The sequence below is a fragment of the Podarcis filfolensis genome (genome assembly GCF_964270895.1).
Source record: "Podarcis filfolensis genome assembly, chromosome: W".
NCBI classification, from domain to species: domain Eukaryota; kingdom Metazoa; phylum Chordata; class Lepidosauria; order Squamata; family Lacertidae; genus Podarcis; species Podarcis filfolensis.
Window position 1 is genome coordinate 3,452,382 of NC_139619.1, and position 12,712 is coordinate 3,465,093.

At 44.1% G+C, this 12,712-nt stretch overlaps 1 protein-coding gene across 1 annotated transcript in view; it reads left to right on the top strand.

The window, feature by feature from the left end:
- Positions 1-12,712, top strand: part of LOC310753699 (putative helicase senataxin) — a gene marked incomplete at its 3' end in the record, with an annotated part of 215,300 nt that overhangs the window by 148,757 nt on the left and 53,831 nt on the right. The window contains exon 12 of the mRNA XM_083595055.1: positions 9,602-9,769. Within this exon, the coding sequence (XP_083451181.1) occupies positions 9,602-9,769 (168 nt within the window). The remainder of the gene's footprint in view (positions 1-9,601; positions 9,770-12,712) is intronic.

The window sequence follows — 12,712 nt, forward strand, 5'->3', positions numbered from 1 at the left end:
TGTTGCGGCTCCCAGCCCTTCAAGCTCTTGCTGAAGATTGTACTAGGGTGTTGGAGCCCATGCCAGGAGCTCACATTACTGATAACTGTAAAGCCTGCATCGTAAATTAGCTTTAATGAGCAAATAACTGTATTCTCCGGCAGCCTTGGAAGCAGCCTTCGACTCACTGGCTTTGCGCCGGCCCACATCCGGTTGTATTTCTATTTTTACTACTTTTATTACCTTCTAAGCACTGCTATTTTAAAAGACTCACAACGATGGGCCAAGGCAAACGCCGAAGGGATTGTGACGAGGTTTCGCCCTCCCCAAGAACTAAACAATCAAAAACCGACCCCCCCCCGTGTCTGGCAAATGGAGTGTCCCCACTGATCACTGCTATAGGGTGAAAACTCAGAACCGTTTCTACCCTCTAACGTCTCCAGAAACAACGTCAACTCCAGAGGAATTATTTTTACCCCAGACTAAAACTGCGGACGGCAAGCTCGGAGGAAGAGGGAGCTCCCCACTGGGGGTGGTGCAGGACGCCGGAGCCGAGGACTGCGCTAGACAAGAACAACAGGAACATCTCCATCTTGTGGTCAGAACCCTTAATTGCATATTCAAGAAGATTGATGTGCTATCCTCCCAGCTATGTAGCCTTGAACAGAAAATTGATAACCTCTGGTCAAAGTCTAAACCAACTGTAGATACGGGGGAAATGAAGTGCCAGAGGACCTTACCCTCAACCAAAAAAGGAAGTGAGATCCCTAAATATAAACCAAATACTGCACTGAAACATCAAGCATTGTCCCTGCAAGCTAAGAAAATCTGCCTAAATATCGGGGTAGGGTCAGCAAGGTGGCTCACCTTGGGTGGGGTTAAAAAGCAACTAAGCAACCTCCTAAACATAGAAATCACACAATGCGATCTCATTGCAGTATTACCTTTGAACCAGCACCTCAGGCAACAGAGAGTGATGCTTGCGTTTTACTCTCCAAGGATCCCTTCAGCTATCATCAGGCAGAAATCACTCTTGGCTAGGTATGATATCATCCCAACAAGAGTTTTTATGGATAGCATGATCCATCCCCTTCTACTTGCCGACTACGGCACGGAGCGGACCCTGTCGGAGAGGTCGGGAGCACCTTGGGATATTGAGCCTCCTTTTCCGGAGGATATCCATCCGTACCGAAACTGGACTTACTCTACGTCCCCACGAGCTCTAAAGGAATCCACTGGCGCAAGTAATTCTCTGACCCCGCAGGAGGAAAGAGAGCTTTTAGCCACCTTTGGCAACCTTCCACCGAGGGAACAACAAGAAATAATTGATAGATTAGAAGTACTTAATCATCAGCTCATATATGTTCAGAAGAACGGAAAAGTCCTGCCCACTTTTCAGGATAACCATGCCAGCTTTTCGGAGTTGTGTTTTAAGGAAGCAGGAAGTCTTCCACACCTCAGTCCAGCTCCTAAACCCATGCCTCCCCCACTTGTGGGCAAAGCCCATCGACGCTTGGCAGACCCAGGTTTTGCCTCACAAGTTGGCCTTTCATCCCAACTCTTGATAAATTTTGACTCGCCCTCCAAGAGTCCCCCGCTGAAGAGTGTAATTCAGAGTCCCTTCCACCAAAACAATTCCTTACCATCTAATCCATCAATGCCGGAATTGGAGTCCTCATATTCCCCTGAGCGGCACAGACCCGACATACAAACGGTATCTGTACGTCGAGCATCCCCAGTACCTTTGCTAGCATCAGGTCAGGGGAGTGTTCCACCTACATCAAAAAATGATCCAGATTTGACTGAAGACCCGGCTGGACATATAAATCAAATGGTTTCATTGGCGACCTTCAGACCTCGCGGTGGGGCAGTCTCAGCAAATCGTGTGGAGTCTCCTACTGAAGTGGCCACCCTTGGGATAGCCAGCGGGAGACCCGCTCTGTTGTCCCAGTCTGAACACCCCACTACCAACTCCAAGATTAGGTACCTCCAGCAGGTGCCTGCCATGCAAAGTAAAATAACTGACTTTTTTGTGGGGTCTGCCTTGCCTCCAAAGGACCCACTTCTCTCCCTGAAATGACAGCGAATTGAACACAACAGGAACTCCCCCCTATCAGTCCTCAGCTGGAACATTGCGGGCTGGAGGGAAAAAAAACATGAGCCAGAATTCTTGGAGTATATCAATCGGTTTCATATCATCTTGTTCCAAGAATCGTGGGAAGTAGAGAAAATTGTTCTAAATGGCTTTGAGCTTCTAGAACTCCCTGCCTGCCCCTCCCTGAAAGGAGGCCGCCCTAAAGGGGGCCTAATAATAGGCATCTCCCTCAACCTACATTCTAAATTTACTCTAGTACAGGCCTTGCCTCCCTACGCCCTTACCGGGCTGATTGCGGGGGAAAAGATCTCGCTCCTAGTTACAAATGTTTACTTGCCACCTGGGGGTTCTTCCCTCGAACTGGGCTCTAAATGGGGCTCGCTAGAAGAGCATTTGCTCTCATGCTATGTTAAGTTTCCTAACACCCCGGCCATAATAGGTGGCGATTTTAATGCCCATACGGCAGCAAATTGGGACTCGTTGACTAAAGCCAAATGGTGGGTTACCCCAAACCTTGATAATTATGACCTGGAACATATCATGAAGAGAACTTCTAAGGACCACAGAGCAAATGAGGCTGGAGTACTCCTCTATCAAATGGCCATCCGTTTGAATTTGGTCCCCTTGAATGGCACATGCCTCCCCGATATTCCAGGGGATTTCATTACAGGCTTTGATTACTGCTTCAAAACCACACAGATCCAGGGAATTCTGGTCTTTGATTAACAGAAGGGGGAGGAATTCCCCAAGGGCAGTCATCTCTGGGAACTGTTCCTGAAGAAATGCTTCTCACAGGCAGATGCTCCCTCTGACCATCTGATGCACCTGTTTATCCACCTACCTATTTGGCCTCCCACCGATCCTGACGAAATAGCCAAGTTAATAGCTCAGCTGAAACAGGGCAAAGCCCCTGGGCCCGACCTGATCCCTGCTGAAGCCATCAAACTACACCCAAAATGGTGGGCCGGCATCTTGGCCAAAACCTTCGATGCTATCAACGCTTCCGGTCTCATCCCCAAAATATGGAAGGAGGCCATTATAGTACCAATTCATAAAAAAGGTTCTCCAACGGAGCCGGAAAACTACCGTAACATCAGCCTCCTTTCGATCATAGGGAAAATTTATGCCAGCTTTTTGATGACTAAATTATTGCGATGGGTAGATGAGACTAACCAGATTGGCCACGAACAAGCAGGGTTCAGAACTAAACGCTCTACAACCGATCATGCGATAGTTCTTTATCATCTGGCACGGAAGTACTCCTCCCCTCCCCGGGGCTACCTCTGTGCTGCCTTCTTAGATCTAAAGGCAGCCTTTGACAGCGTTCCTAGAAATATTCTTTGGGAGAAACTTGCGAAACAGGGCATTGATAGAAGACTCTTATGGCTCATAAGCCAGCTCCACGAAGGTACCCTTGCCAAAGTGAGATTCACTCCAGCGGGCGACCTTACAAATTCGATACCAATAAACAAGGGAGTGCGCCAAGGATGTATATTGGCTCCCTGCCTATTCAACCTATTCATCAGCGACATGCGAGCACCCCTAGTTAACTCATCTCCAAGTACACACACGCCTAGACTAGCGGATTACCGCTGCCCACTCCTTTTATATGCGGACGACGCGGTAATTCTATCTTATACACGTGTTGGACTAACCAGAGCTCTGAAGATCTTTGCCACGTATTGTCAACTCAATCAATTAACCATCAACCATGCTAAGTCCAAGATTCTGATTTTCTCCAGAAGCCGGAGATTATACAAATGGAAGCTTGGTGGAGCAAAAATAGAGCAAGTCCTAAAATTTCAATACCTACGAGTTATTTTTCAATACAATTTGGGGTGGAAAGCTCAAATTCAACACCTACTTAACAAGGCCAAAACCTTGTCATATGCGCTCCTCCGATTCTTCTTTTCGGACGGAGCTTTGCATGTTCCCTCGGCCCTAAAGGTGTTCAAGGCAAAAGTGGTTGCCGTGCTTGCTTATGCTGCCCCGCTCTGGGCCGTGATGACAGATCTTGCTCCCCTTGAGACTCTGCAAAGCCAATTCCTACGTCGGCTCCTAATGCTCCCCCTGTGCGTAAGCAACACAGCCATGCGACTAGAATTGAAGGTCGCATCCTTAGAAACTTGCCTGTGGAAGCAAGTCTTCAATTACTGGTTATCATTGTGGCATAGATTACCAAACCATTACCTTGTCCAATGCTTATGGCGAGATGAATTATCTAGCCTTTGGACTAGTAGAATTCATGCCAAACTCCTGAGTTATGGAATCTCTCCCTCAGATTCCCTAAAACTAGACCAAATCACTGCTCAAAGACTGATCCGCCAAAGACTGGATGACATCGATTTACAGCGAAATTATACGCTGGGGGGAGGTGTTTGTTCGCCCCAGAACATTGGTATCACTTTAACTTACTGCGTTCCATCATACCTCTCCTCCCTTTCGACTGTTGCACATAGACTGGCCTTCACCAAAGCGAGGTTTAACGTTTTCCCCTCCAATGTCCTGAGACATAGGTTCTCAAAGGGCCAAGCCCCCGCCGTGTGCAAATGTGATAAGGTGACGCCGGAGTCGCTCCAGCACATTATGTTCACTTGCCCCTTGTTCAATGTGCCACGGGCAAATTTGTTGGGATCAATCATACAGAAACTAGAGGGTACCCCACCAAAATTCCACCTTGCCCAAATCTTGCAGGACAAGGATACCCACACGACCCTGAAGGTGGCTAGGTTCCTGGTTGCTGTCCTTTCCCAAAAGCGACGCCAAGGAGCACTACAAGCTAATTAAGGCGTAGTATGCCTTTCCATTTTATAGTATTTTATTGTTATAGTGGTGTTTTAGCGACTGCTTTTTTTTCTTTCTTTTTTTCTTCCCTACGGCACAAGCTGTTATTTATGTGTTGTTTTTACCTGTATGGGCCTATGGCCGTAATAAATGAAATTTCAGACAGTTCCTTTAATATACGCAGTTTTAGACTTAAAAGTTCCCAATTCATAAAAAAAGGCAAGAAAAAAGGGGGTTTCCCAATTGTAATTAATATGCTTAAGTGACAGAGGCAGCTATAATCCTATTTAGCATTAAGGATTCCCTTAATAAAGTCTAAAAAGACCTTTATCCGCTGTTTCCACCTAACCGTCGTTCCAATAGAGTTTTAATAATGGAGTCGGAAGCTCCTTTTCCGTTTCAGTGTTCTTTGTTCTTTTAAAAGTGAAAGTAACAAAGCACTTCAGCCTTCTATGTTTCCCTCTGTTGCATCAAAGACCACAAACTTCTTCAATCTTAACTTTCTGCTCTCCCTTTCTAACTTTAGCAGTCTTAAAACTTTGTAGCTTCTTAAAGAGTTACTTTTAAATAAAGTTCTAGGAGAGAAAGAAAACAGTAACCGCCAGTGGCAACTCACTTTCCCTTTCCAGCTCTGCGCGCCGCGTTGCATCTATCCTGATTCCATTTTTTTTTTATAATATATTTATTAAGGTTTAGGAATTTATATAAAACAGAAAAAACAGAACAATAAAAAACAAAAACAATAAAAATACATACAATCCAAAAAAAAAAAACCAACACATACAAAACAAGTATAGTTTCCATCCCTTATATTCATAAAACTTACTTTCCCGACCTCCTCATACCTCCCCTTTCTGTATTCCATTCTCTAATTAAGTCAATTCAGCAAATCCTTTCCCTAATTTCTATATAATTTTTAACCTTTCTTTTCTTAATCACATAATCATTACAGCTTTTAACCCCTTAATTTCTGAATCAACATCGTTCTAGCCTTCAATAATTTTACAATGTTTCTTAAGATAGTCCTTAAATTTCTTCCAATCTTCTTCCGCCGTCTCTTTTCCCTGGTCTCGGATTCTGCCGGTCATTTCTGCCAGTCCCATATAGTCTATCATCTGCCATTCTTCCACGGTGGGTAGATCTTGTGTCTTCCAATACTTTGCGATGAGTATTCTTGCTGCTGTTGTAGCATACATAAAAAATGTTCTGTCCTTCTTTGGCACCAATTGGCCGACCATACCCAGGAGAAAGGCCTCTGGTTTCTTCAGAAAGGTATATTTAAATACCTTTTTCATTTCATTATAAATCATTTCCCAGAAAGCCTTAATCCTTGGGCAAGTCCACCAAAGGTGAAAAAATGTACCTTCAGTCTCTTTACATTTCCAACACTTATTATCAGACAAGTGGTAAATTTTTGCAAGCTTGACTGGAGTCATGTACCACCTATAAATCATTTTCATAATATTTTCTTTTAAGGCATTACATGCCGTAAATTTTATACCGGTGGTCCACAACCGTTCCCAGTCCTCAAACATAATGTTATGACCAATATCTTGTGCCCACTTGATCATAGCTGATTTAACTGTTTCATCCTGTGTATTCCATTCCAACAGCAAGTTATACATTTTTGACAAGTTCTTAGTTTTGGATTCTAATAGTTCTGTCTCCAGTTTTGATTTTTCCACCTGGAAGCCAATTTTCCTGTCTGACTTAAAAACCTCCATTATTTGGTAGTAATGGAGCCAATCTCTCACTTTATCTTTCAATTTCTCATAACTCTGCAATTTCATTACATCCCCTTCTTGTTCCAAAATTTCCCAATATTTCGGCCATTTAGACTCCATATTAAGTTTTTTCACGGCCTTTGCCTCCATTGGGGACAACCACCTGGGAGTTTTATTCTCCAGCAGGTCTTTATACCTAATCCAGACATTATACAGTGCTTTCCTGACAATATGGTTTTTAAAAGCTTTATGAGCTTTGACCTTGTCGTACCACAAATATGCATGCCACCCAAAAGTATTATTGAACCCTTCTAAATCCAAGATATCTGTGTTGTCAAGAAGTAGCCAGTCTTTCAACCAGCAAAAAGCCGCTGATTCATAATAAAGTTTAAAATCTGGCAGGGCAAATCCCCCCCTTTCTTTTGCATCAGTTAATATCTTAAATTTTATCCTGGGCTTCTTGCCCTGCCAGACAAATTTTGAAATATCTTTCTGCCACTTCTTGAAACAGTCCATCTTGTCAATAATTTGCAATGTTTGAAACAAAAATAACATTCTAGGCAATACATTCATCTTTATAGCTGCAATTCGACCCAACAAGGAAAGCTTCAATTTTGACCAAATTTCTAAATCTTTTTTTACCTCTGTCCAGCATTTTTCATAATTATCTTTAAACAAATTCACATTTTTAGTTGTCATATTGATCCCCAAATATTTCACTTTCTTAACCACAGTTAAACCTGTCTCATTCTGAAACCTCTCCCTTTCCATAGGTGTTAAATTTTTCTCCAATACCTTAGTTTTGGATTTATTCAATTTAAATCCTGCAACCTGGCCAAAATCTTGAATTAGTTCTAAAACCCTTTTAGTACTAGATTCTGGCTCTTGTAACGTAAGTACCAAGTCACCTGCAAATGCTCTCAATTTGTATTGTTTAGCTCCGACCTGTACCCCTTTAACCAGCTGGTCCTTTCTGATCATATTCAGCAAGACTTCCAGGACTGATATAAAAAGTAATGGCGAAATTGGGCACCCCTGACGTGTCCCTTTTTCTATCTGCATCTATCCTGATTCCAGATGACAGCTGAACTCCAATTTTTTCTCTTTATATTTCGAATCTTTCCTTGATTTGTTACCATGAAATTATAATCCAATTAGGTCCGAATTTCTTTTATTTGAGAATGGAGCGCTTCTCTTGCAAGCTCGGGCTTCGCTATTCGGGTGTAGAAAATGGCTTCCCGTAGCCCGCAGCCCCGCTCCGCCGTTCTCTTCGCTCCTTTTGGAGTTACCTGACGGCCGGGCTGCTCCTGGCTTCGCTGGGAACCTGTCACTCCGGGTGACCCCCCAGAGATTAAATTTGGGGGCTACTGCGCCCTGTAGCACCCCTTTTCGCCCGAAATAGCACAGGATTCTCCTCACGGAAAAATCCTCGCGGCAGGATCGCGCTCCACCGGAAGTCCCTTCAGGCCTCTCTGACTGGCACTTGCAAGTCTGCCTAGGCCACACACACTGTCCCCAGTGTGTGTACATTCCTCTGTACGCAGGAGAACTGTGACATACATCCAGTGGAGCTGTATGCATGCTTAGCAGAGTTCTGCAAGAAGCGAGGCTGTGTAGGCGTGTGGCATCACGAAATTTATTAATTTACAGCAAATCAAAACAACAAAACATGACTGGTGTGAGCAGTGTCTCTCACACACGTCTTCTCTGTCTGAAAGCAGAGAACAAAGAGCAGAAAAATAAGAACACACAGAACGGAAGTTCTCTTGTCTGAGTTTCTGTTCCCACACTTCCAGCAGTGTGGAATGTAAATAAGGATCACATGATCCAGCAATGCGAGAATGAATTAGAGACACCCAGGCCTTGCCCTTCACTGGCCTTGCTTTGCACCCTCCTTGAGTGGTGGTGGTGTTATCTGCCTGGTTGGGATGTGTCCTTGAGCTCTGATCAAGCCTCTTGCTTGCCTGAATTTGGGAGGAGAGTGGTGTCTTGAATGTGAAGAAAGGTAAAACCCACCATGTTTGCGTTGCTCACTTTTGTCCCTGCCATGTGGCCCTCAGAATGTTGTTCTGGAAGGAATGTGGCCCTTGGACTGAAACGGTCCCCCTGCCACTACCCAGTGCATAATTCCATCTACACCTTTTTTGTCTCCTGTTTGGCTGTATCTCACATGGATGTGAAATTTAGCTGCTTGGGAAATTCACTGAGTCCCACCTGTCTTTCCATAGCCAAAATTAAGCTTGAGCGCACATTACCTGTCTTAAGCCAACCTTCCCCCAGCCTGACACTCCCCAGGTGTTTGGGGCTACAACTCCCATCACCTCCAACCATTGGCCATGCTGGCCAGGGCTGATGGGACTGGTAGTCCAAAACATCTGGTTGGCACAAAGCTGATGAACATCAGCAGCAGTCTTCCACAGTCTCCTCCTTCCTCTTCATTTATTTATTCAATTTATATCCCACTCTTCCTCCTGAAAGTTGAACTTGGGCCTTAGGAGAGAATGACATTGTGATAACATTCCTGTGGCAATTTTCTGCAAAATGAGAGGTCCATTGAAGAGAGACTTCCAAATCCTTGGGGCTTTTGTACCTCTGAAGTGAGGACAGATAACGCAGGGTCAGTTTGCAGAAAATGCTAAACCAAACCATATCTTAGTGCAAACTTGCAGGTGCTCAAAGAGGAGATGGTGGCTAGTTTGATTCGCCTTGAGGTCCTGCTACTGTGAGCTAAACCATGGTTTGGCTTGCATGTGTCTTCTGGACTTGGACATGTGGTTCAAACTTTAAGTGAGGCAAACCACAGGCTTAAGTTTGGAAAACTTGCTGTAGCCCAAACCAAGACCTAGCTCACAGCAGTAGAATACTGTAAGCAAAGCCATCACAGTCTCCTGTTCTGCGAACCCACATGCTCACACTAAGCCATGGTTTGGCATTGTATTAGTGTGAACTAGGTCACAGAAATCTCGGAACGGTCCGTTCTGGTGAGAGATGCACCTTTGTCCTCTCCTTTGCCCCACAGTCTTCGTACATGAAGGAGCTTAATGAAGATCAAAGGACAGCTATTGAAACTGCTTACACCTTCGTGATGAAGCTGCCTTCATTGCCCAAAGTTTGCTTGATCCATGGGCCACCTGGGACTGGGAAATCTAAGACTATCCTTGGGCTCCTTTACCGAATCCTCAGCAAGGTAGGGCAGGTTGGTAACACCCTGCATGTGCTGGTCCTTGTAAGATGTGTGAGAATATCGAGAAGGCTGGACAACAAATGGCATTCCAGTAGTAATATAATAATAATAATAATAATAATAATAATAATAATAATAATAATAATAATAATATAATTTATTTGTATCCTGCCTTCCATACGCAGCTTCCAGCGTATATAAAGACGTAGTAAAACATTAAGCCTTAAAAAGCTTCCCTATACAGGGCTGCCTTCAGATATCTACTGAAGGTAATATAGTTACTCATCTCCTTGACATCTGATGGGAGGGCGTTCCACAGGGCGCCACTACTGAGAAGGCTCTCTGTCTGGTTCCCTGTCACTTCACTTCTCGCAGTGGGAACCGCCAGAAGGCCCTCAGTGCTGGTTCTCTGTGTTCATGCTGGATGATGGGGGTGGAGACGCTCCTTCAGGTATACTGGGCCAAGGGTGTTTAGGGATTTAAAGGTCAGCACCAACACTTTGAATTGTATTGGGAAACATACTGAGAGCCAAGGTACACCTTTCAGGACCAGTGTTATATGGTCTCGGCAGCCACTCCCAGTCACCAGTCTAGCTGCTGCATTCTGGATTAGTTGTAGTTTCCAAGTCACCTTCAAAGGTACAGATAGGTAGCCGTGTTGGTCTGCCATAGTCAAAACAAAAAAAAAAATTTCTTTCCAGTAGCACCTTAAAGACCAACTAAGTTAGTTCTTGGTATGAGCTTTCGTGTGCATGCACACTTCGTCAGATACCTACCTTCGTATCTGACGAAGTGTGCATGCACACGAAAGCTCATACCAAGAACTAACTTAGTTGGTCTTTAAGGTGCTACTGGAAAGAAATTTTTTTTTTGTTTGTTTTGACCTTCAAAGGTAGTCCCACATAGTGCGCATTGCAGTAGTCCAAGCAGGAGATAACCAGACCATGTATAACTCTGGTGGGACAGGACTTCCGGGTTGGTGCCACTGTTTAATGGCGGATTCCCTCCGAGCTCCGGAGGGAATCGGCTCCGTAGCGTCTGGGTCTGGCCGCTGCGGCGAAGCGGGGACCCTTAAAATCACAGGCGCGGATGCCTGTGAACACAGAGACTCGGCGGGCACCATTTGCGCCCCCCCAATCCGCGACGGAGCCTCTTTAAAGGCTTTGGAACGGAGGCAGGGTAAGGCGTGGTGCTGAGAGTACTCCCTCGCCTACGGAGTGAAGCCGCAAGCCATTGACAGAGAGCGCCAACTTCTTCTAAGAGTGATTGGATCCTAAAACATCAACCCGTGAGTAATACGGAGATTGGAACTTTAAAAAATTTCTTATCCTGGATTTGGAACGAGCGGGAAGGGGCTAAAAAGGAAGTCCACCCCCCCCTCTTTGTAAACAACTTAAAGCAAAGGACTGGGCAGCTAAGGTCGAGAGAATCTGTTTTTTGCTTTTCTCAACAAAGATCCTGACCTCACGGTTTGGACATTATAAGAAGATATTCTGGAGGATAAAAAGAATTTTGGGAGCTGAAACTACACCCCCCCCTAGACCCGGGAACGTCCGATGAGAAAGCCTGTTGCATGGAAGATTTTGACAGCTGTCAAGTGAGCTGCTAGTCAGCTAGTTGTCAGCTGGAAAAAGAGAACATTGTTTCTGCTGTTTTTGCTGGTTTATTCGGGATAACTTGTTGAAAATAAGGTTGATACAAAATAACTGGACTTTTGGTTTTTGAGCTGAAAGGAAGATTAAGGAATTAAATCCCCCTAGAGGGGTAACAAGGATACTACATTACAAAAATGGCTGGAGTGTCTAAATTCCAAGCAGAATTGGACAGAGCACTGGTTCTCTTGGGAAACTTACAAGATGAGTACGATGCTTTGTCTACAGAGGTATCGCTATTACACTGGACAGTAAACAACAGCTTGGAGTCTGATAAGGATTTGAAACAGGAAGCCTATTCAACTGAACAAATAAATGAAACCGAAAGCGTAGACACGATGGAGCAATATGTTCTTTTTGAAGAAAACGAAGGAGGAGATGGAGGTTTGCAGGAGTCAAAGGAGAGCTACAATATGAGGCCTGACATGATGATAAAAAAGGACAATAAAAACTGGATGCGGAAAGCCTGGTTTGATTGGGAATTTGGAAAATGGAGAGATCCTCTTTTGAGGAGATCTGAAGACCTGAGGATTATAAATTTGTTGAAGGTGGAAGCTGGAGCTGTGGGGACATTTGGATTTGAAAGAAATTTGAAACAAGAGTTGGAATACCCCATAGGCTTTGCTTTTGCTTTTAAGTATGGAGGACTGGCTAGAAGTAACACCGATTCTGTTGGGCCGGAGCCCCTCCGAGACCTGGGGCTTAACATCAAGGTCTATCAAAGAGACCGGCAGAAAGGAACTGAGAGAGACATAAGGGCCTCGGACCTGAGATCTCCAGGCTAAATAAATAATATAAAGACTGATGGATATTGGTTGGGGACTGGAACCGGGAGAAGGGTGGGTGGAGGTTGGGAATCCAAAGGGTACATAAGGATAATTTGCATTGCTTTATTTGTTCTATATTTTGTTAGTGGTAAGGAAATTGGGTAAACCGTGGAAGGGAAATTTTGGTCGACCTTAGGAAAAAGGTTTAAGAATAAATTAATGAGGTATAAGTATTGATGAGTAATTTCAATAAGGTGAAACTGGTTTTTTTTTCTTTTTTTTAAATTAAGTGAAAATAAGGCTGTTAAAAATAAATGGAGGAAATGGAAAAAAGAAATAAAGTAAAATAACAGTATGTTAGAATAAATGTTTAAGTTAAGGTGAAGAAATAAGTTAAGGACTTGCTGAATTGACAATTTAAATTGGAATACAAGAAGGGGAGGTGTGAGGAGGTCTGAGAAACAAGGTTGAGGAAAATAAGTATCAGAAACTGTATGTGTTTTTTCTATTTTTCTGTTTAGTTTTGA